General features: G+C 38.8%; 1 protein-coding gene and 1 long non-coding RNA gene across 2 annotated transcripts in view; both read right to left on the reverse strand.

Annotated features, from left to right (window-relative positions):
• The window catches only part of LOC142866391 (uncharacterized), a 185,014-nt gene that overhangs the window by 16,238 nt on the left and 141,301 nt on the right, over positions 1-27,475 (reverse strand). Inside the window, 1 exon segment of the mRNA XM_075999761.1 lies at positions 14,698-15,199. Coding sequence (XP_075855876.1) covers positions 14,698-15,199 — 502 coding nt within the window.
• Positions 20,337-26,580, reverse strand: LOC142866392 (uncharacterized). Its single transcript, XR_012916377.1, has 3 exons — positions 26,434-26,580; positions 21,270-21,396; positions 20,337-20,756 (listed from the first exon to the last, which is right to left on the reverse strand). It is a non-coding gene; the product is annotated as an uncharacterized LOC142866392 (long non-coding RNA).

A 27,475-nucleotide genomic window follows, 5' to 3' on the forward strand; every position in this document is an offset into this window, starting at 1 on the left:
GAGAATGTACAGTAGGCATTGTAATATAGGAAGGAAGGATTTCCTAGAAAACGTTGACTACCATAAGAAGAAATAAAAATATGTGGTTACAAAACTTGTTAGCTATACACATCAGAAGTAAAGAAGTAAAGGTTTACAGGTTCAAAAAATTGACATTCTATATGACTATCTGGAAGAAATAGTGGACACAATGCCAAATCTGGGCCACACTTACCTGATAACCAGCCATTTCTTCTTCTTCTTCTCCTACTCTGAAATTTCTTTTCATGTGAGATTGTGTGGAACAATTAGAATTAAATCTTGAGACTTTCCTTAATGGAGTCAGCACAATTTCTTCCCTTGTTTCCATCACACTCACAAGCAGGAGGAACATAAAATGCAGAAGGGCTACACTCACTTATTCTTGCTCACAGTAAAGAGTCGGCTATGATCAGCCCATTCATGGAGACCAAAATGGGAGGTTCTCCTGTCTTTTCTTCCGGTTACCTCCCCCTGCTACAGGTGCCAGGAGTTTCTGCAACAGGAATGGAAATATGGACCATACTGATCTGCCTCTACCAAACCCAAGAGAGCAGAACCTGTGACTTTCTTCAAGAACAAAGGCAAAACTCAATTCACATGAATATATGCAGAAGTCCTAATGCTTGACCCTGGTATCAAATTAGAATTATGTGGGGCACAATTAAAACCACATGGATGTTCCCACCCAGCCCAACACGCAGGTGATGGTGTTTCTTCAATCTAGCCAGGTTATCCTAATTGAAAGTCTGGGTTGAGAGGTAATTACTTTAAAATTGTCTCTGAAACATCAATGTGAATGTAAATGATGTGATAATGTGCGCCTCACTCTAAGAATTGTGCTCGGCTGGTGTGGAAGGTATACACTATTTGGGTTCTTTGTCAGGTCCCCTTTTAGTGCTGCTGTTGGTCAACCTGAATCCATTATTAGTAGCACTCAGGTAGAGACAGCAAGCACTGCGTACATACTGCCTTTTGCCCAACACTCATCACAACATATACCTAATATCCAAAGTGAAGAGCAGCATAATGCAATGTCTACTGAGCATGTGCTATTTGATTAGAAGTATGGTTTGTTGCACTGTGGAGAAGCCTTTACATTGTGTGATTTAATCCTTATTATTCCACAAAAGGTGACTAGTAAGTGTCCCATAATTTACAGAAAAATTTAGATGTGGTGCCAGCATTTCCATTCTTCACATACAACTATAATACAATACTACACAAGATCTAAAACATTGTCTACACTCACCCCAAAAGGATCCTTTCAAAGTCAACTTACAAGTCCATGTTGATCTCTTACACTGCAGCATAGGCCTCCCCTGAGACTTTGGAACATCCTCAGTCCAATGTATGTCTCTGTGTTGTGAATTCCAGGTTCAGGCCAGGTCTAGTTTGATCAAACTTGTGTATTCTTTGCTTTGACAGGGAGGGGAGGAAAACAGGAAGAGAAATTCTTCTTTGGAACCTGCTCTAGTGCATCCTGAGGAACCTCAGACTTTGGATTCAGAATTCAGAGCTGCAGGTTTAGGTCTCTAGAGAGGCATGGATTCAGTAGGACTCACTGCCCATTTCCTGGCATTTGGGCAAGAAGAGAAGGCAGAAAGGGAGTTTATGTGTCCAACCCAGAGTGCATTATCTTGTTCCCATTTGAGTCTGAGCCCCATGGTCTCCGAAACCATTTCAGTTCTAAAGATGTGAGATGCATTTAGAGAAAGGATAGAACTACTGATTATTATCCTATGAGAGTGTATTCACAGGAATCAGGTCTAAGTATGCTCTAGAGGGACAGTAGACACCAAAGAGGCATAGAGAACTTACTGTGTGCAGATGTGGGGACAGTGAAGCTCTGTGCTGCAGAGTTTCAGGTTACAGACTGGAAGCTCAAAAAGGAATCTAGTGTTCAAAGCCCTTCAAATGTAGAAGTGGTGGGCACATTTTATGTTTATGTTGCATTTTTAATTCTGGAAAGTGTTCAGGAAATACTAAAAGTAAAGAGTCTCCAAATAAGAAAACCTCTCCACAAAGTTAAAAGAGAATTAAAAGAAAATCCTTTTATTACTCAATTAAAGCAGAATGTGATGTGCAGAGTGCCAATCCACTGAGAGATTCCAAAGGCACACATAAAGTCGTTACTGTATATAAGTAAACAAATCATAACTTTCACATACAAGTTATCTAGATAATTAATAATTAGCTTTGAAGAAGGAAGAAGTCTAAACAGCCCTATTTGTAATAAAGAGTGCACTGTAGCCAGGCGCAGTGGCTCACGCCTGTAATCCTAGCACTCTGGGAGGCCGAGGCGGGTGGATTGCTCAAGGTCAGGAGTTCGAAACCAGCCTGAGCAAGAGCGAGACCCCCGTCTCTACTAGAAATAGAAAGAAATTAATTGACCAACTAATATATATACAAAAAATTAGCCGGGTATGGTGGCGCATGCCTGTATTCCCAGCTACTCGGGAGGCTGAGGCAGGAGGATTGCTTGAGCCCAGGAGTTTGAGGTTGCTGTGAGCTATGTTGACGCTACGGCACTCACTCTAGCCTGGGCAACAAAGCAAGACTCTGTCTCAAAAAAAAAGTATTTCTTAAAAAATAACCTTTTAAAAAATCTTTCAAAAGGATTTACAAATCTTAGGCAGATAGTTAGGATCTTGGATCTTCTGGGGACAATGGTGCCCTGTTTTGGTGGTGTTTCCAGCAATTGCTACACCTGGGGAGATGGATAAGGCTGCTCAACCTTTAATTCTACCCTGAGCCACTTCTAAACCTGAGGAAGGAGGGAATCCTTTATCAATCTAATGTTTCCCCAGACAAGGCATAATAAGATTTACAAAGTGACCTAAGGTATCCTAAGTGTAATTAATATGTAATTAGCTTTTTTTTTTTTTTTTTAAGACAGAGTCTCACTTTATTGCCCAGGCTAGAGTGAGTGCCGTGGCGTCAGTCTAGCTCACAGCAACCTCAAACTCCTGGCTCAAGCAATCCTCCTGCCTCAGCCTCCCAAGTAGCTGGGACTACAGGCATTCGCCACCATGCCCGGCTAATTTTTTGTATATATATATTAGTTGGCCAATTAATTTCTTTCTATTTATAGTAGAGATGGGGTCTCGCTTTTGCTCAGGCTGGTTTCGAACTCCTGACCTCAAGCAATCCGCCTGCCTCGGCCTCCCAGAGAGCTAGGATTACAGGCGTGAGCCACCGCAGCCCGGCCTGTAATTAGCTTTAATCTGCATTACAGTTTACCCCCTCCATGGGCTTTCTTAAAGGGGCCTCCTATAGTTTGATGAAATTTTCAGGACACCTGTTGATTATTTGATAAGAACCTACACCTCTGAAGATACAAATACTGATGAAATAAAATTAATGAGCATGTTACAATTTTAAAGTAAAAAAATAAAAAACACCCAAGAGCCCATCAATTCATTAGTGGATTATTAATATTTGCTATATGTTTTTAATGACCTATCAGTCAATTTTAAGAAATGACAATGAGCTAGCACCACTTATATTTTCCTGGGTTGAGTGAGCCCATATCTGAAGTGAAGTGACACAAGATTGGAAGAATGGGCTCCACATTGTACTCACCTTCAAATTGGTACTGAATGATTAACACTACGATGCTCAAATGGTGGTAGTGTTCACCGGGGATTCAAGAGTTTGGGGGTAGACCCACAAATGAGGGATGCCTTGACCCTCATGGAGGGGAAGGGTGTACCTCTAACCCTTGCTAGGGAGATACAAAGATATTAAATGTGATAAAAATGTTTGTACTCATATTTTTTTGAAAGAAAAAATATAGTATCCGAAGAATGGAAAAACAAGCACCACATATACTCACCAGCAAACTGGTATTAACTGAGCAGTACCTAAGTGGAAACATAGGTGCTATGGTAATAGGGTATTGGGCAGGGGGGAGGGGGAGGGTATATACATACATAATGAGTGAGATGTGCACCATCTGGGGGATGGCCATGCTGGAGACTCAGACTTGTGGGGGGAGGGGAGAAAGGGCATTTATTGAAATCTTAAAATCTTTACCCCCATTATATGCTGAAATTAAAAAAAATCTAATAATAAATAAATAAAAATAGAGAGCAATTACAACAGTATACCAACATTATTACTCTTATGTTCTGTGTTCATTATTAAGTAAAATAAGTGTTACTTGAAAACAAACACTTTGGTACCATGATAGACAATCTGACATCTGACATAGCAACTCAGTGACTAATGAAACAAGTTGCATATGCAGTGTTGACAGGCTGGACAAAGGGATGATTCACATCCCAGGTGGGATAGAATGTGGGGGGGGAGTTGAGGCAGAGCTATGAGGAGATCAGTTGCTTTTCTCCACCAAGCCAAGTCACCTTAGATAGGGGTTACCACAGAGGATAAAAAAATTGATAGGAAATAGAATAAAAGAATATACAGAGACTAAGGTACAGTTTACAGTTTTATATAAAAAGATCACATATAACAGTGGGCTTATCCAGGAGACTAGACATATCCCCATAAATGTCTAGCAACATGGTTAGATTTACATAGATTTTTATAATCACAGATATTAATTACTAGGTTTCAGGGTAACATATTTAAATATCAGTGAATACAGTTACTATGGCAGACAGTGGGTTGGGGTCAAAATCCTTCTCAAAGGGTTTCAATTCTATCTAGGTGAAAAATAGGTACAAAGTCTTTCAAGGACTAACTTCTAAGTTTTAAGAGGTAGTCATCAATTAACATAGGTATAACAAAAGAGGCATAGTGACCCTATATTTTTTTGGTTGAGTTGTTGTGGACTTAAAGGTAGATGATCAGGAGAGAGCAGGGAACAGATCATTATAAAACAGATTGTTTAGAACACAGGGGCATGACTCTGGGCAAACGGCACTCATTGTCAGTGGCTCCCATCCTGTGAGTCATATTTGCCCTGCCTTGTCTTTTAAGGAAAGAGGGAAGCTCACAGATTTTGAGATACAAGGAAGCCTTTCTGGAAAACATCCCTACCAGAGCCATGAAAGCTCACCTTTGATAACAGCTTCTGATAAGTGAACCATTGAGTTCACACATTCCTTCAGGGCAAAACCCTGCTAACATCTGTTTCTGTCTTTATTTAATATAGTAACATAGGGTGATACAATAAAATAATGGCATTATTGGATACATATAATAAATTACTCAAACATATTTTTCCAAGAAATTCCCCCTTTTTATTTTATTTTATTTTTTTTTGAGACAGAGTCTCGCTTTGTTGCCCAGGCTAGAGTGAGTGCCGTGGCGTCAGCCTAGCTCACAGCAACCTCAAACTCCTGGGCTCGAGCAATCCTCCTGCCTCAGCCTCCCAAGTAGCTGGGACTACAGCCATGCGCCACCATGCCCGGCTAATTTTTTATATATATATCAGTTGGCCAATTAATTTCTTTCTACTTATAGTAGAGACGGGGTCTCGCTCTTGCTCAGGCTGGTTTTGAACTCCTGACCTTGAGCAATCCGCCCGCCTCAGCCTCCCAAGAGCTAGGATTACAGGCGTGAGCCACCGCGCCTGGCCCTTTTTATTTTTATTAGAAATAAGTTGATGCAGTTGTATGTCTATCATGGTAATGTGTCAGTCCTCTGCTGTTTTTTTGGAGTTTTTGACAGACTATAAATAAGCACAAGTAAATGATTAAAATAATGTCAGAAGTTATTATGGTGGAATTTTTATAGATTTTAAGATAAGAAAGTGAATCACCTGACTCCAAACAAGATAAGATGTCATTAAAAACGTCAGCTTTAGAGAGCAAATTCAGTTTGTGACTGAAAGTATTAAATATATTTGGTTGTAAATTTCTAAAGTGTTCAGTCAGATTTTTCTTGATGGAGTAGATGTTTTTTAATGTTTTCCCAAGGAAATACAGTTTGATTATGTATGTGTGTGTATATACACACACACAGAGAGAGAGAGAGAGAGAGAGAGAGAGAGAGAAATACAAATTGAGTGATATTGCAATCACAATAGAGCCTAAGTTGCTTTTGCAGACTTATGACCTGGTCTCCCAGTAAGGTGACTGCTAGTTGTAAGTCAGCCACTTAAGCAGCCAATTTGCTGTCAATTTGATTCTGATTGAACCATAATTGATTTGATTTGTAATGCCAATTTTGAACAAAGTCAGTAGTTTGAGCTGTTTCTTGTAATGCTACACCAGCCATGATGGCAGATGCAGTGACAGCAATAATTTGCAAAGTAGCTGCTATTAATAGACCAATAAATCTTTTTGTAAGTTTAAGAATGTGGTTAAGTAGTTTATCCAAAGCAAACTTTGCTGGGGATCCCTACCAAACTCTATTCATTTTAACAGGTAACCGCAGACCTGTTCTGGCTTTAAGAATATAAAATGTTTCTTTATGAGGATTGAATTTTATGAAACAATCAATACAGAAAAATAGGAACAGCTGTTACAAGTCACTAGGAAGGAAGGTGCATCAGAGATAGCATGTCCAATCATGAATAAGTAAGGCAATTTAACACAAGCTTGAATATAATGAGTAGAGTTTAGGTAAAAATTCTATTCTTTTTTTTTTTTTTTTTTTTTTTTTGAGACAGAGTCTCACTTTGTTGCCCAGGCTAGAGTGAGTGCCGTGGCATCAGCCTGGCTCACAGCAACCTCAATCTCCGGGGCTCAGTGATCCTGCTGCCTCAGCCTCCCGAGTAGCTGGGACTACAGGCATGCACCACCATGCCCGGCTAATTTTTTCTATATATATTTTTAGTTGGTCAATTAATTTATTTCTATTTTTGGTAGAGACGGGGTCTCGCTCAGGCTGGTTTTGAACTCCTGACCTTGAGCAATCCGCCCGCCTCGGCCTCCCAAAGTGCTAGGATTACAGGCGTGAGCCACCACGCCCGGCTAAAAATTCTATTCTTGGATACTGTTTATAACTAATGTGCTTGTGGTAATCCAGGACTGCAAAGGGTGTAAAGCAGCCAATAATTTCAACAGTTGCTGATGAATAGGGTCATCTAAACTATGGGGAGATGGAGTGCTCATGCCATAATTGAGCCATGTAATATGACTTTCAAAGTCAGTGTCTGTTACATACATCGAGGTGGCAGTTTTGTTCCAATGAAGTTTTTAAGTTTGTAAGATGAGGCAGGATGTCCCTGGGGACTCCAGTCTAATACATAACCACAAGAAGGTGACCCAGTAAGAATGTGTCCCATGTGACTTTTACAATTTCTCCATTGTACCCAGGATTTAGGGTCAGAAATTACTACCTCCTTACAGATGGGTATATCTGTAGATGCAAATGTAGTATGTCCAGAAGCAAAAAAAAAGGAGACAGTTAAAAGAAATAACCAGGATTTAGTTTTGTCACCGGTAGAGTTGCAGGTGACTAGCCAGATTTGAGTAGCAGGTTTTAAACAGTGAATACCTTTACCAATACATATGGGAGGGCCTTCTGTTTGAACTCATATTTATTAATTAAAGTGTCCTATTCATGGAGTTTCATTGGACCACAATAATCGTAAGTTCCTGGTAGCCAATTAGAATCATTATTAAATACTAGGAAAGGAATGCCAGCCCAATTGACAATCTTATTTAAAGTTGGATTGGGAATATAGGCCCAGTAATGATAAGTGTGGTTATCAGACATTCTTACTGTCATGCTCACTATGCAGATCACAGCAAGAAAGAGGTTTAGAGACGTTTTAGGTACAGACATCAACTTCAATTTTCTGTCCACTTCTTCATAGATCCTCTTCAGCTGTCCGCATGTCATGATCGATGGCTGGGATGTTTTCTTGCTTCAGCACTTCCTATTCTTTATTTTCATCCTTTTAAAGCCCTCAGCCAGGGCTTCGTTCACTTCTGGTGGTCTCTTCCATTTTTCACCTCGTGTTTCCACTCTGGGTTTGATTCTTCTGCTTGGAATGCAGACTGTTTGTCCATCATCTGTCAAAACACAAGCCAAAACCTCTCCCCCACACCTTTGCCCATCCTTCTTTCCATTTATTCTTCTGTATCACCTTTCCACCAGATAGGCTGGCGAGAAAAGAATCTGGTGGATGGCTCCCTTTCCAATACCTTATACTGTTGTTAAAGTATCTTTTTTATGATAACTCAAAAAAGTTAAATAAGGCTTAATTTATTCTATCTCTGGGGGATCATATACCTCCCCCTTTTTGTTTAAATAACATATATTTTAAGGTTTGATGAGTATGTTTTTTACTATTGTAGGTAATATCTATTGAGTTAAATGTGAAATCTGAATAATTTATTTTTGGGACAGTGATTATCAATTTTTTCTATAAAAGCAGATATATCTGATTGCCAATCCAGATTTCACTGATAAGCCATTTGAATTTGTGAATTAGTAAGAGGAATAATATTGTTTTTCAGGATCTTGGCACTCATTTGTTTCAGTCTATTGCTGTTTTTTAGGTTCGTTAACAAAATTAAAAAAGAACCTTATGTAGTCATAATTTTTAAATTAAAATGAAAACATGTTAAAGAATTAAGATGAGTAGATTATGCCATCTTATATTAATATTAACAGAAACCTTTGTTTTAGTCAAAATTCCCTAATATATTTCCTTTCATAAACTTTATCCCATCTTGCATGTATCACGCAGCATCTATAAAACATACCTTAAAACTTTGTGTTTTGTCCTAACTCCTTTTTCCTAAATAACCAGTCATTTTAGGACAAAAAATTCTATGAAACATCCTTCCTTTACATTATCTTTTTCTTAAACTTTCTAAATAAAATGTCATATTCTTTGACTTCTTACATCTTTTTCTTACTCACAAGTTGAATTTTCTTTTTCTTTTGTTTTTAAATTTATTTTGATTCAATCTTTAAATAACCAATGAATTTGACAAAATATATATTCTAACAAGAACACATTCTTTTTCTTTTATATTTTTTTCTATTAAAAACATCTTATTCTATGGTGTATCTTATATGTAGAATTACATGCATTGACCAGAATTCTTATTTTTAGTAACATTAAATTTTAATGAAAGCTTAAAAAGCAGGAAGTCATGAATTTTTTATCATAAGACTCTTCTCATCATGAAACAAGTTTATAGGTTCCTATAAAATTATAGCCAAACTAATAATTCAAATATTTTTCAAAATGCAAAAATCCCATTCCTTGAGAGAGGACACTCAGTTTTTCAAACAAGTATAAGACCTAATAGACAGACTATAGTACAAGTTAAAAAGCAGGCTGAGTCTGTCTTTTTTTCTTTGCCTTCATTTTCACAATTTATTGAAAGGTGAATACAAAATCTTGTTATATCTATTCATATCATATGACAATCTATATTGAAAGAGAAAACCAAATTTCATTCTATTAGTGTATCAATGATAGTTAATTTTAATAAAATCTTATAAACAAATCTATATAATTCTAACCAATTTGCCTGTAAGTTAAGACTTTTATAAATGTTTTGTAACCTTTAACTTGTACATCCAATTAATTTTAATGACCATGTATATATTGAATATAAGTAGCTTCAAAAACCAATAAGTTAAACAAAATTATCTTTTAATAAATCTAATACTTTTGTTTTAAATCATTTTTGTTAAAATTTTTTGTATAGAATTGTTTCCCTTTCATTCCATTGATACCGTTTAGTTGGCTATTAATTGTTTAAAGCAGGTATGGTGAAGGCAAATTTTTCTCTATCAGATATTTGCAAAAGGATAGTAAAAAACAATTGTTTAAATCTATGATTATAATATATCAATCCTTAGCCACAAATCTTTAGAAAAATTGTAACATCAGTTCCAGTATCTATAAGTCCACCAAAAGATTTGCCATTTAGCTTAATTTCTAATTGAGGTTTTTGGTCATTAATAAAAGTTTCCTAATATACTTTTATTCCAGTACTTCCAAAACCTCCTTGTCTTAAAACATTAGATTTAATTTACATATTAAGTACTAGCAGAAATTGTGCAATACAGTCTCCCACCTGAATAGTATAATTGGAAGTGAAACTCATCATAACTGAAATTTTTTTTGAATAAGCTGAATCAATTATTCCTAGATGTATTAATACTCTTTTTCATGTAACAGAAATAGGACCAAATTATTAATTAATATTAATGTGCCTGTAGGACCAGGACAAATACATATGTAGGTATATGTATTGTCACAAGATGGTCTTTGTTCTGGGAAATTACGTTTTGGGCCAACAGTCTCAGCCAAAAGTTGCATTTTAAATGTCTGACTGGATCTTTAGGCAAATTCTTAAAAGATTTTTCAGCAGCCAGGTGCTCCACTTGCTACACAATGTGCCACTGGGGTGCGGTGGTGGGGAGCTGGTGCTGGGCTGCCTGGCTGAGCACAGCCACAGACTGGGTGGCTCAGCAGCATGGCAGTGGTGGCACCATGCTGCTTAATTTTGCTGGGCATAATGGCAATGGCATTTAGATTTAACATTATTAAAAGCCGATATATGTAAAATCATATTCCTTCAATTAGGAGGACTAACCATTTCTTGCACCATATCTTTCTTGCAATCTAGCAATAAAATCTACATGAGTTTCATTAACATTTTGTTTAACATTTATATAGGAAGCTAGAGTCTAAGAGAAGGTACCTTTTCCATACTTTAATACAGCACTGTTGTATATGAGAAATAGCCTGATCATCATAATTTAGTTGAGCATTAATATCAAACCAATATTCTTGACCCGTAATTTGTGCCAGAAATTTTTACTGGTGGGTCCGCGGACACATTTAGCTAGGGTTTCTGACACATATTATCCCTGCACCAAGTGATTAACTGGAAAAATTTAGGCAGAGATATAACTGTTCACACAGGAGATTTCCAAACCCAAGGAATTACCTTTCTATTTGAACTAATTGTTTAATCGAGCTCAGGGTGTCAAGAGAGTTTGTGCTGGCTGTGCACGGTGGCTCACACCTGTAATCCTAGCATTCTGGGAGACCAAGGCAGGAGAATCACTCAAGGTCAGGAGTTTGAAACCAGCCTGAGCAAGACCTTGACCATGTCTCCACTAAAAATAGAAAGTAATTAATTGTCCAAATAAAAATATATAGAGAAATCAGCAGGGCATTGTGGCATATGCTTGTAGTCCCAGCTACTAGGGAGGCTGAGGAAGAAAGATTGCTTCAGCCCAAGAGTTTGAGGTTGCTGTAAGCTAGGCTGATGCCATGGCACTCTAACCCAGGCAACAGAGTGAGAGTGCTGCTTCTGTCATTCCATTTGTCAGTCGTAAGCAAGGGAACTCTGATATTTACCAGCAGGTTCATAATCCAGCACAGAACATGAAAGGGGCTTTAATGATTTTATTTGAAGATAAAGACACCTGGACTTCCTGGTGCTGATGATTATGTTATGGAAGAGACTAAAGATGTATGTGGTGCAAACTGTCTCACCTCTGGCCACTGTGAGCATCAAAAACAGGATTGCATCCAAAATCACTGATGAAATTTTCAATCAAAAAGTGGCCATGATCCCTGAGATTCCTCTAGGGAGAATGACCAAATTATTGGCCAATGTTAGATGACTAAGAATGTGAAGTGTGTACTGCACACTCCAACTACTAAAATAAAGGAAGATAAAGTTATGTAAAATAAATTCTCTAAGATTGAAATATCAGGTAAAGAAAGATTATTCCAAACATTTTCAATACAGAGAAATCATTCCATTATATTCTAACACTGAAAATACACACTCAAAAGTAGATTCTAGATGGATGCATATGTTGTACTATAATTAATAGAAAATTAAATCCAATGCTCTTTACCTAAACTTCCTATTAAGAGATTGCCAAATTCTCATATTTCTTTTTATAGAACTTACCATATGCATCACACACTTATTAATGCTTCACTTATTGTAATTATTTTCATATTTATGACATTATATGTTAGGATCAGAGGCTCTTACTTTAACCTTAGGACACTGAACCTCTCTAATTTTACTTAAGTTATGAGAATGCTGTATGTATAGCCTATAAATGGCCTCAAGCTGTCTAGCTAAAATTTTTGTTCACTAAACTAAAAAAATTCTACACTTCTCATCAGAACTTTTAAAGTATTGTGTGACTGGCCAGGCTTGAGTACAACAGTGAGAATATTATAGCCCAAGCACAGATGGAAAGAAGAATGGCTTAGATAGAGTTGTAGAAGGGAATGCAGATTAAAAAAAATGCCAAAAAACGTGAGATAATTATGAAATGAAAGAAGCACAATTTGCACTTATAAATTCCAAGAGTTGGTTGTTCTGCCAGTTCCATCGCTCTACATGCAAAATCAGTGATTTTTTACCCTGGACATTTTCAATCTCTTCTCTGGAGCCACAAGCTCTCTCCTACAGAAATATTGACTGCTAATTATAAAGCATCTATTAAATATCTAACAATGTCCTGTACTTATTTCTTCTAATTAAATATAAAATCAACTCCATAATTTATAAATCCTTCTGAGTGTTTACCTGAACAAAGTAGCCTGATAAAGTCAATAAATCAATTAGTTTGATAACCCAAAGTAAAAGAAACAGTAACCAGAATGTTCTTTCAATATCCTTCCCAAATTAGTATGAAAATATAGAATGTACTAAGTAAAATGTAATTACTACAATGTGGAATTACTCACACCTTTAGGTAATTTTATGAGCACCATGAAGTTTTATAACAATCCTTGTTGTAATTGCAGATCAGGTCACATAAATGGTATTTAATGAACTTTGAAATAATAAAATAACATAGGTGGCCTAGCATGAGTAATAAGCATGTAAGAACAGAGGATTGGCATGGGCATGTTCCCATTCAGAAGCTTTAGCGTTTTAAACAATTAATTAAACATAAAGTGAACAAAATATTTCCTTTCAGAATCTTTGAAGTTTCTAGTTTGCTAGTAAATTCTCAACACTTTTGAAATTATCCATCTTTTCTAATATTTCTTTTTTTCTCTTGAAATAGGTATACATCCACATTCACACAAACATAATTACTTACTCTGTAAATATACTACAACTATAGTTCAACTTAACCATGATGTATTTGTATATTTGATTCAATATAAATAAAAATATGCTTATTTCTGTTTTATTGGCCAGGCAGGTTGCATGTTGAAAGAAAAATGTAGGATACAATGTAATAACTAGTCATGCTGTGTTAAGAAATGTATGGCTTTACATTAAGTACAAAATCTTTATTATAAGCATTATAGGAACAATGTAATTATACATATCATGAAAAAGAGCTTTGGGAACATTATTCTTCAAAGTAGAGACACTGATAAAAAGGATCACAAGTGATGTCTTGTTACTGTGTAACCCCACAGTACATTTTTACAACCCATTACATCCAACTTTGAGTAACATGGGATAGGTTAATTGTGGTGCAAAATAACACTTCATTCAATCTACAACATGTTTGACACATTAAAATTACTTTTAATTTAATGAAACAAATTAAGTTTACATGTAATCTAAAAATATTCCAAATTTCATTCGATTTTATTATCTATCATAATGTACAATATTAAAACAAGTAATTTCTAATATTCTAATTTTTTCATTTTGATTATAATGAGAAAAATATTAGTCTGTATACCTACGTCATACATCACTTGAAATACTGTTTGTTATTAAAAATATCCATAGTACCTCTCCATTTCATAAATCTTACATTTCAGTGATTTTAATTTCCCATGGAAAAGTACATGAATAATGCCTACTGGATACACAAAGACTACTAATAAATGCGATGTAGCTATCATTAGCCACACACATTCACATACACGCTAAAAATGAAAACATAACATCTACTGTATTTAAAGTTGAATAACATTAGTATTTGCTTGTCAAAAAGGAAAAAAAAATTATACCTTTTATATTTTTACCCTACCCTGACCAGAAAGTATATTTTACATGTAATTATAACTCTCACAAAATCTCTCTCTTTTTAAAGCTGACATACAAGTAAATCAACTAACTATTTTAACTGGGTGGTACTCTGTAATCAACAACCTGGTTTAAAGAAATCTGTGAATGTGTTAGTGCATTAGTGTATTACACTCTGAGTCCTCTGATATTTGTTTAGACTTGATTCTTCTTGAAATGTGTTCTGAAATTCATTATATCTGTAGAGTAATTTTAACTATCAATTCTTTGTGGTTCTCTAAGGTATATCTTTTGCATAAATATTTTTTCACATTCATTATATTTGTAAGGTGTCTATCTCTTAAAATTTTTGTGATGTTGAGCAATGTTGGAGAAAATATTGGAGCATTTTTTTAAGTGTAAGTTCTCCCATGTCCAATAAGATCTCTGTTGTAACTAAAGGTATTGTCAGCACTCTACATTATGATTGTTTACTTTAAGTATAAGTACTGTTGTGCATTTTAAAGCTAATACTTAGGGAAAGCACTTCCATACTCATTACATTTATCTCACTTTTATCTAGTATAATTTATTTGGTGTTGAATAAAATGCGAGCAGTTATTAAAGACTTTGCCACAATTCTCACATTCATGGAATTTTTCTCTGTTATGCATTCTCCTATGAAGATTAAGGTGTGAGCACTGGGAAAATGCTTTGCCACATTTCTCACATTTCTATGGTTTCTCTCCTGTATGGATTCATTTATGTAGAGTGAAGTCTCGGAGCTGGATAAAGACTTTACCACATTCTACAACATTTCAGGGTTTCATACCTCCAGTATGAATTCTTTTATGTTGACTAAGGCCTGAACACTGGGTAAAGGCTTTGCCACATTCTTCACATTTGTAGGGTTTCTCTCCAGTATGAATTCTTTTATGTTGAGTAAGGTTTGAGGACCGGTTAAAGGCTTTGCCACATTCTTCACATTTGTAGGGTTTCTCTCCAGTATGAATTCTTTTATGTAGACTAAGGGTTGAGGACCAGTTAAAGGCTTTGCCACATTCTTCACATTTGTAGGGTTTTTCGCCAGTATGAATTCTTTTATGTTGACTAAGGATTGAGAACTGGATAAAGGCTTTGCCACATTCTTCACATTTGTAGGGTTTCTCGCCAGTATGAATTCTTTTATGTTGACTAAGGATTGAGAACTGGATAAAGGCTTTGTCACATTCTTCACATTTGTAGGGTTTCTCTCCAGTATGGATTCTTTTATGTTGAGTAAGGTGTATGGACTGGGTAAAGGCTTTACCACATTCTTCACATTTGTAGGGTTTCTCTCCAGTGTGAATTCTCCTATGTATAATAAGGTTTGAGCAACAGTTAAAGGGTTTTCCACATTCTTCACACTTGTAGGATTTCTGTGTGGTATGAATTTTTCTATGTCCAGAAACATTAGAGCTGTGGTTAAATGTTTTGCTACATTCTTTAAGTTTGAAACTTTTCTCTCCAGTATGTCTTGTCTTTTGTCTATATAGATTTGATGATTTGCTAAAGACTTTTATACATTTGTCACTTTTGAAGATTTTTCTATGGAAAGTTGACAAACATTGGGTAAGACCATCAGAACATACTTTCTGCTTCTTACACTCAGCCAAACACTCCCCATCTCTTCTTAAGTATATATTTTTAAGGTAAAAGCTTCCATATAGTCTCGTTATTGATTTCTGAAAGGGGTCTTTTGTGCCCTGCTCTGGTAATAGGTCTTTGGTGCAATAGTGAGATAGTTCTGAAAGAAATGAAAATGACAAAGTATCTCACTAACCAGACTCAGGTGAATATACTTCACAATTTGAATATATAAAACTATACAAAGCACATTAGCAAGAAAGCACAATAGAATACCATGGTCTTACTTGCATCATAGATGTATGATCTTAAACATATAATTACAACCATGATTCTTTTAGAAATCATAACTGCTAATAGTTCATAGCACCCCAATTGAGAAAAACACCAAGAACCACAGGAAGGGGAAGGAAACTTTGTTGCATTTACTCACCAAAGCCCTTCCTCCATGCTGACACTGAGTTATCACTTTAGTAGTAAAATCCCATCTCCTGGATTCCCTTTCAAAAGAGAATGAAACTATGGGCATATGTACACACATGTGTTTTTTGTGGCCTTTCCAAAGGCTGGTTTCCACCTCCCTTGACAACTACATAACTCTCTTAGAAAAATAAGCATATATTAAGAATAAAATTCTGCATTATCATAATGATGGTGCAAAATATTTAATTGTGTTATAAATTTGAAAGGCAAAATAAAAAAAAATGATCATTGCCATGTGTTAATTTCTATACAATATAAAAAGACATAATTACTGACATCGATATCATAAAGGTAGGGGCAGATGTAAAGATTAAGAATATTTATATGCAACTGAAGTAGTTATTCATTTAACATAAGTTGCAAGTTCAAAAGGTTTTATATAGTTCTCACAGGGAACATCAGAAAAAAATGTTTATAGAGAAAAAAGAAAGCTAGGCAAAGAAACAAAATATGTCACTAAAAATCAGTGAGGTACAATGCAGGACAGAGGGAGAGGAAAGAAAGAAAAGACAGTGAAAAAAGTTATATAAAATAATTAACATAAGAGAAATTGTAAATCCTTCCTTTGAGAAAATTATGTAAATATTTATGCACTACTGTTTCCAGTCAGAAGGCACAGTTAAATAAAGAGTTAAAAAAAATCCAACTATATTCTATCTAAAGCGACTTGACTTCATACCTGGTGAGAATAATAGACTACAATTGGCAGGATATAGCAAGATATATCAGAAAAACATTTAGCATCAAAGAGCAGTGGAGTTCAAAATTATATTAGGTACATTATTTTAAAGTGAAAAACATTATAATTTTCAAAATATACTTTAAGTCAAAACTGTCACAAGAGGGGGGCAGAGCAAGATGGCAGACGAATAACACCGCCAGACAGAGTGTATCTGCAGAAAAGACAGGTTCTAGCAGAAATTAGAGGGAAGAAGCAAGAACACGAGCATACAGTGGACGTGGGCCTGAAGGAGGGGTACCTGAGACCCCGGGAGACTACACGGGAAAAGGCTGCGGAGGAGAACTAGAGGCTGAGACCACCGGAGCAGCCCGGAGACCAGCGGCAAGGGTAGGTGGATTTGCTGTTTCCCCTCCCCTGAATTTGGGACTACTGGTGGGCTCCCCAGCGGGTAGAGAGAACTGCAGACATCAGCCCAGAGACGGCAGCCACCAGCCAGCGGTGAGCCTGTAGCAGATGTGGCACTAGGTTCCCAACTTCCTCTGGGCACTTCCGTGTGCATAGACCCGAGCCGCCAGGCAGGCGCCTATTGCCTCCTCCTCCCCTCCGCCTACCCTACCCGCGGCTGCCCAGAGAGACAATACAGCCACCAGCCAGAGGCACATCCAGGGAACGGGACCTTCCCTTTTGGGACTCCACAGCTGACTCAGGGGAATTCAGACTGTGAGCGCCCTACCTGCCAGTCCTCCCAGTTGCTGCTGGCACGGTGTTCCCAGGAGAATGGTGACGACTCAGAGTCAGAGAGACATAGATCGAGCATGGGCTCCCTGTGGGTGAATTGGGCCCGGAAATCCTCTCCCTGGTGGGGATACAGTTTGAACTCTTGGACCCATAGGACAGACCTGCAGACCAGATCCCCTGCACCAAGGGCTAGCATTGCCCCGGGCACAGAAGGGTTATACTTGAACAGCCTACTGAGGCGTGTGTGCCTCCAGCGGCGGATTGGCATCCTAGAGGGCAACCCTCCTCCAAGGAGGAGGCCGTGCGCCCAACCCAGGTGGCGTTCCTGTGCAGGGAACCTCCCCGCCGGCATCACAGTCCAGGGAGGCCTGGTGGCTTGTGGTCTGGCCTGCTGGCAGAGGCCCAGGAGTAGCTGCGGATTTGGGGAGGGTGGAAAGACTGAGGCCCGCTCCAGACTGCAGGTCTCAGACAGCCCCACCCCCACAGGCAGACTTTCTGGCTGAGCAGGACCATTCCAGCCCCACCCTGACAGCTTTCCCTGGAAGCAGAGAACAGAACTTTGACCCCTGCTAACGGCCTGAGCACAGGCTTACACAAAATCAACTGCATAGCTTGATCCCCCAAGCAAACGCCACCTACTGACAGGGACGGCATCTTGCACAGCCTTTTCATGGCACCCACTGACTCAATATACAGGGAGTGGTCCAATTTCACCCACATACACCACCTAACACCTCAGAAACTAAACAAGGTGTGTGAATACCCAAACAATAACTTAAGGAAAGAAACAACAACTGATCGACATGGGAAGAAATCAGCGAAAGAACTCAGGAAATATGAAGAACCAAATGGTAAACGCACCCCCAAAGAGGAGCACCAGCCCCCTAGAAATGGACACCAACCAAAATCAGGCAACCAATATGACAGAAGAGGAATTTCATACGTGGATCATAAGAACACTCACCCAGCTCCAACAACAACTCAATAACCAACACAAAGAAACCACAAAAAGCCTCCAGGATATGGGAAAAGAAATAGACACAATGAAGAAAAGAGTAACCAAACTCCTGGAAATGAAGAATCCATTCAAGGAACTACAAAATACAGTGGAAAGTCTCAAGAACAGGGTGGATGAAACAGAAGAAAGAATCTCAGAGCTTGAAGATAACACCCTCCAATTAAATAAATCAGTCACAGAAATAGAGCAGAGAAACAAGAGAAAAGAGCAAAGCCTACAAGAGGTGTGGGATTATGTGAAGAAACCCAATGTGAGGGTCATAGGTTTACAGGAAGGGGAAGAAGACAACACTCAAGGGTTGGACAAGCTGTTTGAAAATATAATAGAGAAAAATTTCCCAGGCCTTGCTCAAAATCTTGATATACAAGTTCAGGAAGCTCAGAGGACCCCTGGGAGATTCAACGCAAACAGGAAGACTTCATGACATGCAATCATCAGACTGACCAAAGTATCAACTAAAGAGGCCCTTCTAAGAGCTGTAAGACAAAAGAAGCAAATAACATACAAGGGAAAGCCAATTCGAATAACATCAGACTTCTCTAATGAGACTTTACAAGCAAGGAGAGACTGGGGCCCCATTCTCACTCTTTTGAAACAAAACAATGCCCAGCCTAGAATATTATTCCCTGCAAAACTAAGCTTCATATATGAAGGAGAAATAAAAACATTCTCAGACAAGCAAAGGCTCAGAGAATTCACCAAGACAAGACCAGCCCTACAAGAAGTACTTAAAACAGCGTTATGCACGGAACATCATAATAATAACCCACGAATATAAAAACAACCAAAACCCAAAGATAGTTACGCTATTCTTATTTGTAAAGAAAATTCATGACACACACAAACACATATATACACACATATAAACCTGTGAATGACACAGCCCCAGTAAGCATCAGACTAAAGAAGAGAAAATGATAGAATCAGAGTGAGTAAAAATACAAACTAGAAGTTTAATGCACGCTCAGCACTGTTCTAAGAGCCCCAAACATTTTTAAGAAATGTAGGGAGTAGATACATTACACTATATTAAAAGTGAGAAATTTGGGCACATAGAGTTAAATCATTAATCAGAGTTCACAATAAAAACACAATTTTGAAATGAAGTAACAATAAAAATGCTAAGTGTTCTCATAATAAGTAAGAATTTCATACATTAAAAATCCACTTATATAAAAAAGAAAAAAAAAAAGAAAAAAAAAAGAATTTCTATAGAAACACATTTAAATTCACAATATTCACAATAAAAACACAATTTTGAAGTAAAATAACAATATATTACCCTCGATTTAGGGAGATACTAAGTGTTCTGATAATAAGTATGAATTTCTGTAGAAACACATTTAAATTCACAATATTCACAGTAAAAACACAATTTTGAAGTAAAATAACAATATATTTCCCTAGATTTAGGGCAATACTAAGTGTTCTGATAATAAGTATGAATTTCTGTAGAAACAACATTTAATCCTTTCACAAAGGATAACAAATCATAAAGCAGAAAACATACGACATCTGCTTGTGGTCATCCTGGGATTTCTGTCCCAAATACCAATATCACCACGACACTCACACATTTCAGACGTGATGCAATAAATGCAGAGAAATTAAAAAATGGTTTGTAGACAGGTGTGATGCCTCACACCTGTAATCCTAGCACTCTGGGAGGCCAAGGGGGGAGGATCGCTTGAGCTCAGGAGTTCAAGAACAGTCTGAGCAAGAGCAAGACCCCGTCTCTACTGAAAATAGAAAAATTAGCCAGAGACTGTGGAACATGCCTATAGTTCTAGCTACTCGGGAGGCTGAGGCAGGAGGATCACTTGAGCCCAAGACTTTGAGGCTGCAGTGAGCTTCCAAGATGCCATTGCACTCTACTCAGGTTGACAGAGTGACACTCTGTCTCAAAAAAAAAAAAATTCTTTACCATAGATTTTATTAAATATACACACATATTTCCATGTCTGCAATGGAATGGAAAGCAGTCAGTACCTGCAGTCCCTTATAAACCATGAGCAGGGCTTTTGTTCTCACTCTAACCTTAAATTAACTACACTGAAGAGAAATAAAGTCCTTAGATAATTTAACGGTAAGGGACAGGGAAGCCTGTATCAAAGATTAAGATAAGGAAACTCAGGCTTGCCAGAACCATGGAAGCAGAGTTTTGCAAACCACTTTTCAAGGTCTGGCTTCCTCCTTGACCTTTGGACCTCTCTCCTGTCCGTCACCTGCTTCATTCACTGCCACCTACCTGGGTGTTTGGCGACTGTCTCATTTGTCTTCACTTTCCAGGGCTCTGTTCTTTGCTCCAGACAGGTGATCAGGTCTGGCTTAGAGGCAACAAGACCTGTTTTATTTGAAGAAAAGTGACATGACATTTTTGAGATTCTTCCATTACCAATGGTGTACTGTGCTCAGTAGAGAAACGGGAACAGTACAGAAGACCCTAAAAAAAAATTAATCCCAAAACACTAATGCCTGACAGACACTTTATAATATTTAGAAAGTACTTAAAATTTGGGGGGTCCTTAGCTCCATTACCCAATACTTGTGGAATCAAATATTGGTGGTGGAAATTGGATTGTAAACAGTGAGCAACAAAATCTTATGCCACCAAATTTTTGGAATTATCACTAACGAAGAGTGAAAGATACTGATCAGTTCAAGAAAGAGAAAGATTAATGTCAAGATAAAAAAGATTGAAGATTTTCTTTCCTATACCAAGAAATTTCAATTTTTCCTTGGAAACAAACATCTGAACTTCACTCATGCAAAGCAGAAAATCCCAGAAAAATTCTGCATAAGTAGAATATAAAATTCTTAGTGGGGAATAAAAATTATGTATTGAGATGATCTTTACCCACAAACACCAAATTTCTGTAGTTCTCTAACATCACATCCCTATAGAAATTCCGCTGAGCATTGTCAAGACATGCCCACTCCTCCAGAGAGAATTCTATGGCCACATCCCTGAATGTCAACAGTCCCTGAAAAACAAAACAAAATGAAACACATATTTACCAAGTGGTCATGTGTAGATTTCACTGCTGGTGAAATAACAGAGTAAAGAGAACTGGTTCTGACTCATATGAGTAACTGGAATTATTCAAAATGACAATTTTTAACACAGAAATATTCTCTAATGTGTTATCTGACTCTGGGGAGAGACGATGACATAAGGTCCACAAAACTCATGTAGATATTATAGTTTTTTGACAGATAAGGTATAAAATTCAAGTTACCAACACAGGCATTTATATTTTTGAGTACTATATTTATATCATACAGCACAAGTCATGTATATTTTTCAGATAGAAAAGTCATGTTCAATTACATGGTATTAATACTTCTTCAGTGTTACAAAGATTTCAATATGTACAACAATGAACTACAAATCCTATTAAAATAGATTTTCATTTCAAATATCTGGGGCGAAGTTGAGTTGCTGAATTTCTAACAAGCTCAGCAGTGACATCAATGCTTCTGGCCAAAAGGGAATATTTTTCAAACAATTGGAAAGCAGCAGAGCCTACCTTTATCTCAGTTCATCTAACCAGGAAAGAAAGATGAGAGCCTTTATTTTCCAAAGCAGGTTATATGCAAAGGGAATCTAAAAAGAAAACGGGAGCTTCCAGATAAAATGTGATGGTTTATGCCCATGATTAGGTAAAACTACCCAAGGTATTTAATAATTAAGAAAAAAATAATTAACTCTATACTAGAAAAATGATAGAAAACACGTTAGCCAAGTGAATAAAATTAATGTCAACTATAATACAACAAATTAGTATCAGGTGTCAATGCACACAGACATACCACCACTGCTATGATATTTTGATATTTTTTAGCCAAAGGAAAAAAGTAAATTATAGTCTGAATCTAATCCTGAACATCAGTTTTATGCAAAGTTCAAGCTACTGATATCTATTTTGTTCTGTAATCTCTAATGATGTATTTAAATAGTCTTTCTTTAGTATCCTACAGAGGAAGTCTCTTCTAATTATTCTTTTTCTCAGAAATGTTCTGAGTTATTCTGAACAATTAATGTGTATTCTATTAATCTTATTTTACACAGAACTGACGGAGCATGTAGATAAAACCTAAATGGTACATGTTACCCATCTTCACTGATATCCTAGGGACTGAACTCATCTCTAATAGTAATCTTGGGCATCCAAGATTCTGCTTCCAAGATGTTCAACAGCTACAAAGGGAATATTTTTAATATTGGAGGTTATAAATGTATGGTGACAATTGTTGATGGCCTACAAGAAGCCTGGATGGAAAGAAGGCTCTAGTATATAGACAAAAAGAATTTTTCAGAGATTCTTGACTATCTTTAAGAAAAAGGGGAAAAAAAGCAGTTGAGATGAACAGATTAGGTACAGAAATCAAAGGAGAAAAATTCAAGTTTGCAAAGTCTGAACATGACATTCCGAGAGGAAAAGTGAATACAGCCACTGACCTGGGACACATTCACCTGAGAACCAGCCATTTCTTTGTCTGCTTCCTTCTCTGAAATTCCTTCTGTGTTAAGATTATCTGGAAAATTCACCCTTGCATCTTGAGAGTATGCATCTAAAGGTGTCAGCACAACCCTTCCCCCTGATACTTCCACACCCAGAGCAAAAAGACCATGAAGTGCAGAAAAAATTGACACTGCCTTGTCCTTTATTACAAGAGAGAGTAAGGAGCGTCAAACTCCTACATAAATATCAAAATTTGAGTCTTTTCTTTCCTACTCTCAGCTCCCCTTCCCTACCACAGTCATCAGCAATTTTTGCACAGGAGTGGATATATGGACCACACAGACCTGTCCTTATAAAACACAAGCAGAGCAGGGCCTGTGGCCTTCCTTTGGAACAATGTGTGAATTCAAGTCTCGTGGATATATCTCAGAGCCCTTGTATTTTCCCCTAGCTGCAACTTAGCACCATGTGGGCACTTCATTAAAATCACATCCATGGTCCCACCTAGACCAATGGACACTGTGGGAGAGGGCACAGGTGATGGTGCCTGGAGGGAGAATCTCTTAGAATGTGCCTACAAATCATTTGGTAATCTGGAGCCCACTCTAAGTAATGTGATCCTAGAGCCAAGGAATTCATCCAAGGGGTCCATGAATTGGCTTCCTGAAAAAGTCCCCTGTGAATGCTGACGTTGCTTCTCCTAGACCCACTATGAGAAGCACTCAACTATAGACAGCAAGAACAGCACATAGAGAGCATCACACCCAACACTCTTATGACAAAAATACTTTTGGTCCAAAGTGAAGACCACCAATTGCCATCCTGAAACATGGCATTCTATTAAAAGATTACAGAGGCTAGAGAAAACGGCGGTGTCTGAGTAAGTCTGCATTTCGAAAACAACATGAGCCATGCCTTAATGCTACATTTCCTGAGCATGTAGGATGTGTTCGCAAGTATGTTGCATCAGTGGTCCCCAATCTTATTACAGGTACCTGGGACCATTTTCAAGGAAGACAATTTTCCCCCACACTGGGGAGTTGGAGTATGGTTTGGGGATGATTCAATTACATTGCATTTTTTTGTGAATTTCAGATTACTACATTGTAACACATAATAAAATAATTCTACAACTCGCCATAACTGGTGGATCACTGTGCTACAGTGCTGGAAAGTTCCAAGTTTGGGAGTTAATTCTCATAATACCCTGGGAGGTGAATACTAAAGTCCCCATAATTTCCAGAATTTAGGTGATGGGCCCACCCTGTTTCCTTTATTTTTCCTTCCTTCCTTCCATTTCCTTCCTTCCTTCCTTCCTTCCTTCCTTCCTTCCTTCCTTCCTTCCTTCCTTCCTTCCTTCCTTCCTTCCATTTCCTTCCTTCCTTCCTTCCTTCCTTCCTTCCTTCCTTCCTTCCTTCCTTCCTTCCTTCCTTCCTTCCTTCCTTCCTTCCTTCCTTCCTTCCTTCCCTCCCTCCCCTGGGAGGTGAATACTAAAGTCCCCATAATTTCCAGAATTTAGGTGATGGGCCCACCCTGTTTCTTTTATCTTTCTTTCTTTCTTTCTTTCTTTCTTTCTTTCTTTCTTTCTTTCTTTCTTTCTTTCTCTTTCTTTCTTTCTTTCTCTCTCTCTCTTTCTCTCCTTCCTTCCTTCCTTCTCTCTCTCTTTCTTTCTCTCTCTCTTTCTCTCCTTCCTTCCTTTCTTTCCCTCTCTCTCTTTCTTTCTCTCTCTCTTTCTCTCCTTCCTTCCTTCCTTCCTTCCTTCCTTCCTTCCTTCCTTCCTTCCTTCCTTCTCTCTCTCTCTCTCTCTCTCTCTCTCTCTCTCTCTCTCTCTCTCTCTCTCTCTCTCTTTCTCTTTCTTTCTCACAGTGCCTTGCTCTGTCACCCAGGCTAGAGTGCTATGGCATCAGCCTCACTCACAGCAACCTCCAACTCCTGGGATCAAGCGATCCTCCTGACTCAACCTCCTGAGTACCTGGGACCTCAGGCATGCACACCATCCTCAGCTAATTTTCTCTATACACATTTTTCGTTAACCAATTAATTCCTTTATATTCATAGTATAGACGAGGTCACTCTTGCTCATGCTGGTTTTCAACTCTTGACCTTCAGCAATCCATCTGCCTCAGCTTCCCAGAGTGCTGGGATTACAGGCCTGAGCTGCCACACCTGGCCCACCTCGTTCTTTTAACTATCATGATTTTAAAAGAAAAATGTAAGGCCGGGCGTGGTGGCTCACCTAGCACTAGTACTCTGGGAGGCTGAGGCAGGTGGATTGCTCAAGGTCAGGAGTTCGAGACCAGCCTGAGTAAGAGTGAGACCCTGGCTCTACTAAAATAGAAAGAAATTAATTGGCCAACTAAAACTATATAGGAAAAATTGGCCAGGCACGGTGGCCCATGCCTGTAGTGCCAGCAACTAGGGAGGCTGAGGCAGGAGGATCGCTTGAGCCCAGGAGGTAGAGGTTGCTGTGAGCTAGGCTGATGCCATGGCACCCTAGCCTGGGTGACAGAGCAAGACTCTGTTCCAAATAAATAAATAAATAAGAAAGAAAATGGTACAGAATAAAAGCTAAATATAATCAGATGGAACAGATAGACAAAGGAAAAGTGGACTGTAGTTTGCAGGGATTTTTCTATTGTCTTTATATTTACTGTCTTGTAACTTGTGCAGCAACTGCTAAATGCAGAGGAATACACTTAAGGCCTCAAAACAAATAGTCTTTTGTCCTTATCTATCTGAAAGTCTTTGCTTCAAGCCCCCCTGGTGGACCCCAGATACAAACCATGGAAGATTGCTCTCTGATCCATAAATCTCTCTTTGCTCTAATAAACTCTATCATGTCCTTTTTTTTTTTTTTTTTTTTTTTAGACAGAGTCTTGCTCTGTCACCCAGGGCTAGAGTGCTGTGGTGTCAGCCTCACTCACAGCAACCTCCAACTCCTGGACTCAAGCGATCCTCCTGCCTCAGCCTCTCAAGTAGTTGGGAGTACAGGCATGTGCCATCACACCTGGTTAATATTATATATATATGTGTGTGTGTGTGTGTGTGAGTGTATACATACATATTTAATTTTCCAGCTAATTTTTTTCTATTTTTAGTAGACACAGGGTCTCGCTCTTGCTCAGGCTGGTCTCAAACTCCCCACCTCCAGTGCTTCTCCCTCCTGGGCCTCCCAGAGTGCTGAGATGACAGGCGTGAACCTCTGTGCCCGGCCTCTATCGTGTCTTCAAGGGGTGCCTTAGAGTAATTTTAACACCAGAGGGGAGGGACGGGGACCACAGGGCCTACAGCTCCTCCCACGCATGAACCCCGCACCCCAGTCGAAATTCTTCCCTGATGACCCTGCCATAGTCCCTGCACAAGCTAGGGGAGACACAGGGCTGCACCTTGGAACCACCCGGAGGAACCCAGCTCTCAGCCGCATGGCCTGAGGGCAAAGCTGGGCTGGTGCATCCTCATGTCTGCAGACTCTGGACCCGCGGGAAACCGGGGACCTGCCCCAGCCAGTTCTGATGAGTTTCAAACCCCCTAAGCACAGCCGCCATGCACACTCACCATTTTCTCACTTCCGTGGTGCCCAGGGATCCTTCCTGCAGATGAGTCCACAGGTGAGAGGGCGGCAGAAGCAGAGGGTCACCTGAGTTCTGCAAAGCAAAGAAGAACTGAACACACAGACGACAAACCGGAACTTGGAGGACTCCAAGGAGAAAAAGACCGGGCCAGGTCCCGGAAGTCTCGCCCTCCGACTGCGTGCCTGATTGGACAGTTCCCGCACCAAGATTTCTGATTGGGTAGAGCTCCAGGCCACACCCCTCGGAGCCCTGACTGACATATAATGGGATCCCACCCACTAATGGCGGCAATCAGGGCTTTCTCTCTGGTGCTTCCCGGAGGATGTTCCCATTTAACCTTGTATATACTGTGTTTCCTCGAAAGTCAGCCGACCCCATACAATAAGCACCTGCCGGATGTGTAAGCACACGCACCATAGACGCCCCACCCCGAAAATCAGCCCTAGTGATGGGTGTGGCTACGCAGCACATCTGCACAACCCATGCGTGTCGCTGGGGGGCGGACAGAGGAAGAGCAGCCCTTCTCATCTGCCCCCTGAGAGCTCTGTGGCTAGACAGGAGACATGGGTTCTAGATGGTTCTAAAGGAAACAGAGTCAGAAGACATTCAGGATGGGATCTGGGGTTTGGAGAGTGAGGAGGATGTTCTAGAAGAAGACGACTTCACTCTATTTGAATCCATGGAGATGGTTGTACCGTGCTTAAAAAAAAACACATACCCTGAAAATAAGCCCTCGGTTGTCTTCTTGAGGGAAAATAAATAAAAGATCCTGTCTGATTTTTGGGGAAACGTGGTAGGTTATATCCATGTTGGACGTGGTGACTCACACATGTCATCCCAGCACCCTGGGAAGCTGAAGCAGGAGGATCGCTCAAGGACAGGAGTTTAAGGGAAGGCTGAGCAAGAGTGAGACCCTGTTTCTACTAAAAAAGTAGAAAGAAATTAGTCGGACAAATAAAAATACATACAAAAAAAATTAGCCAGGCATAGAGGTGAATGCCTGTACTCCCAGCTACTCAGGAGGC

The sequence above is a fragment of the Microcebus murinus genome, unplaced genomic scaffold, assembly GCF_040939455.1.
Source record: "Microcebus murinus isolate Inina unplaced genomic scaffold, M.murinus_Inina_mat1.0 scaf004_hap2_Mmur4.0, whole genome shotgun sequence".
NCBI lineage: Eukaryota > Metazoa > Chordata > Mammalia > Primates > Cheirogaleidae > Microcebus > Microcebus murinus.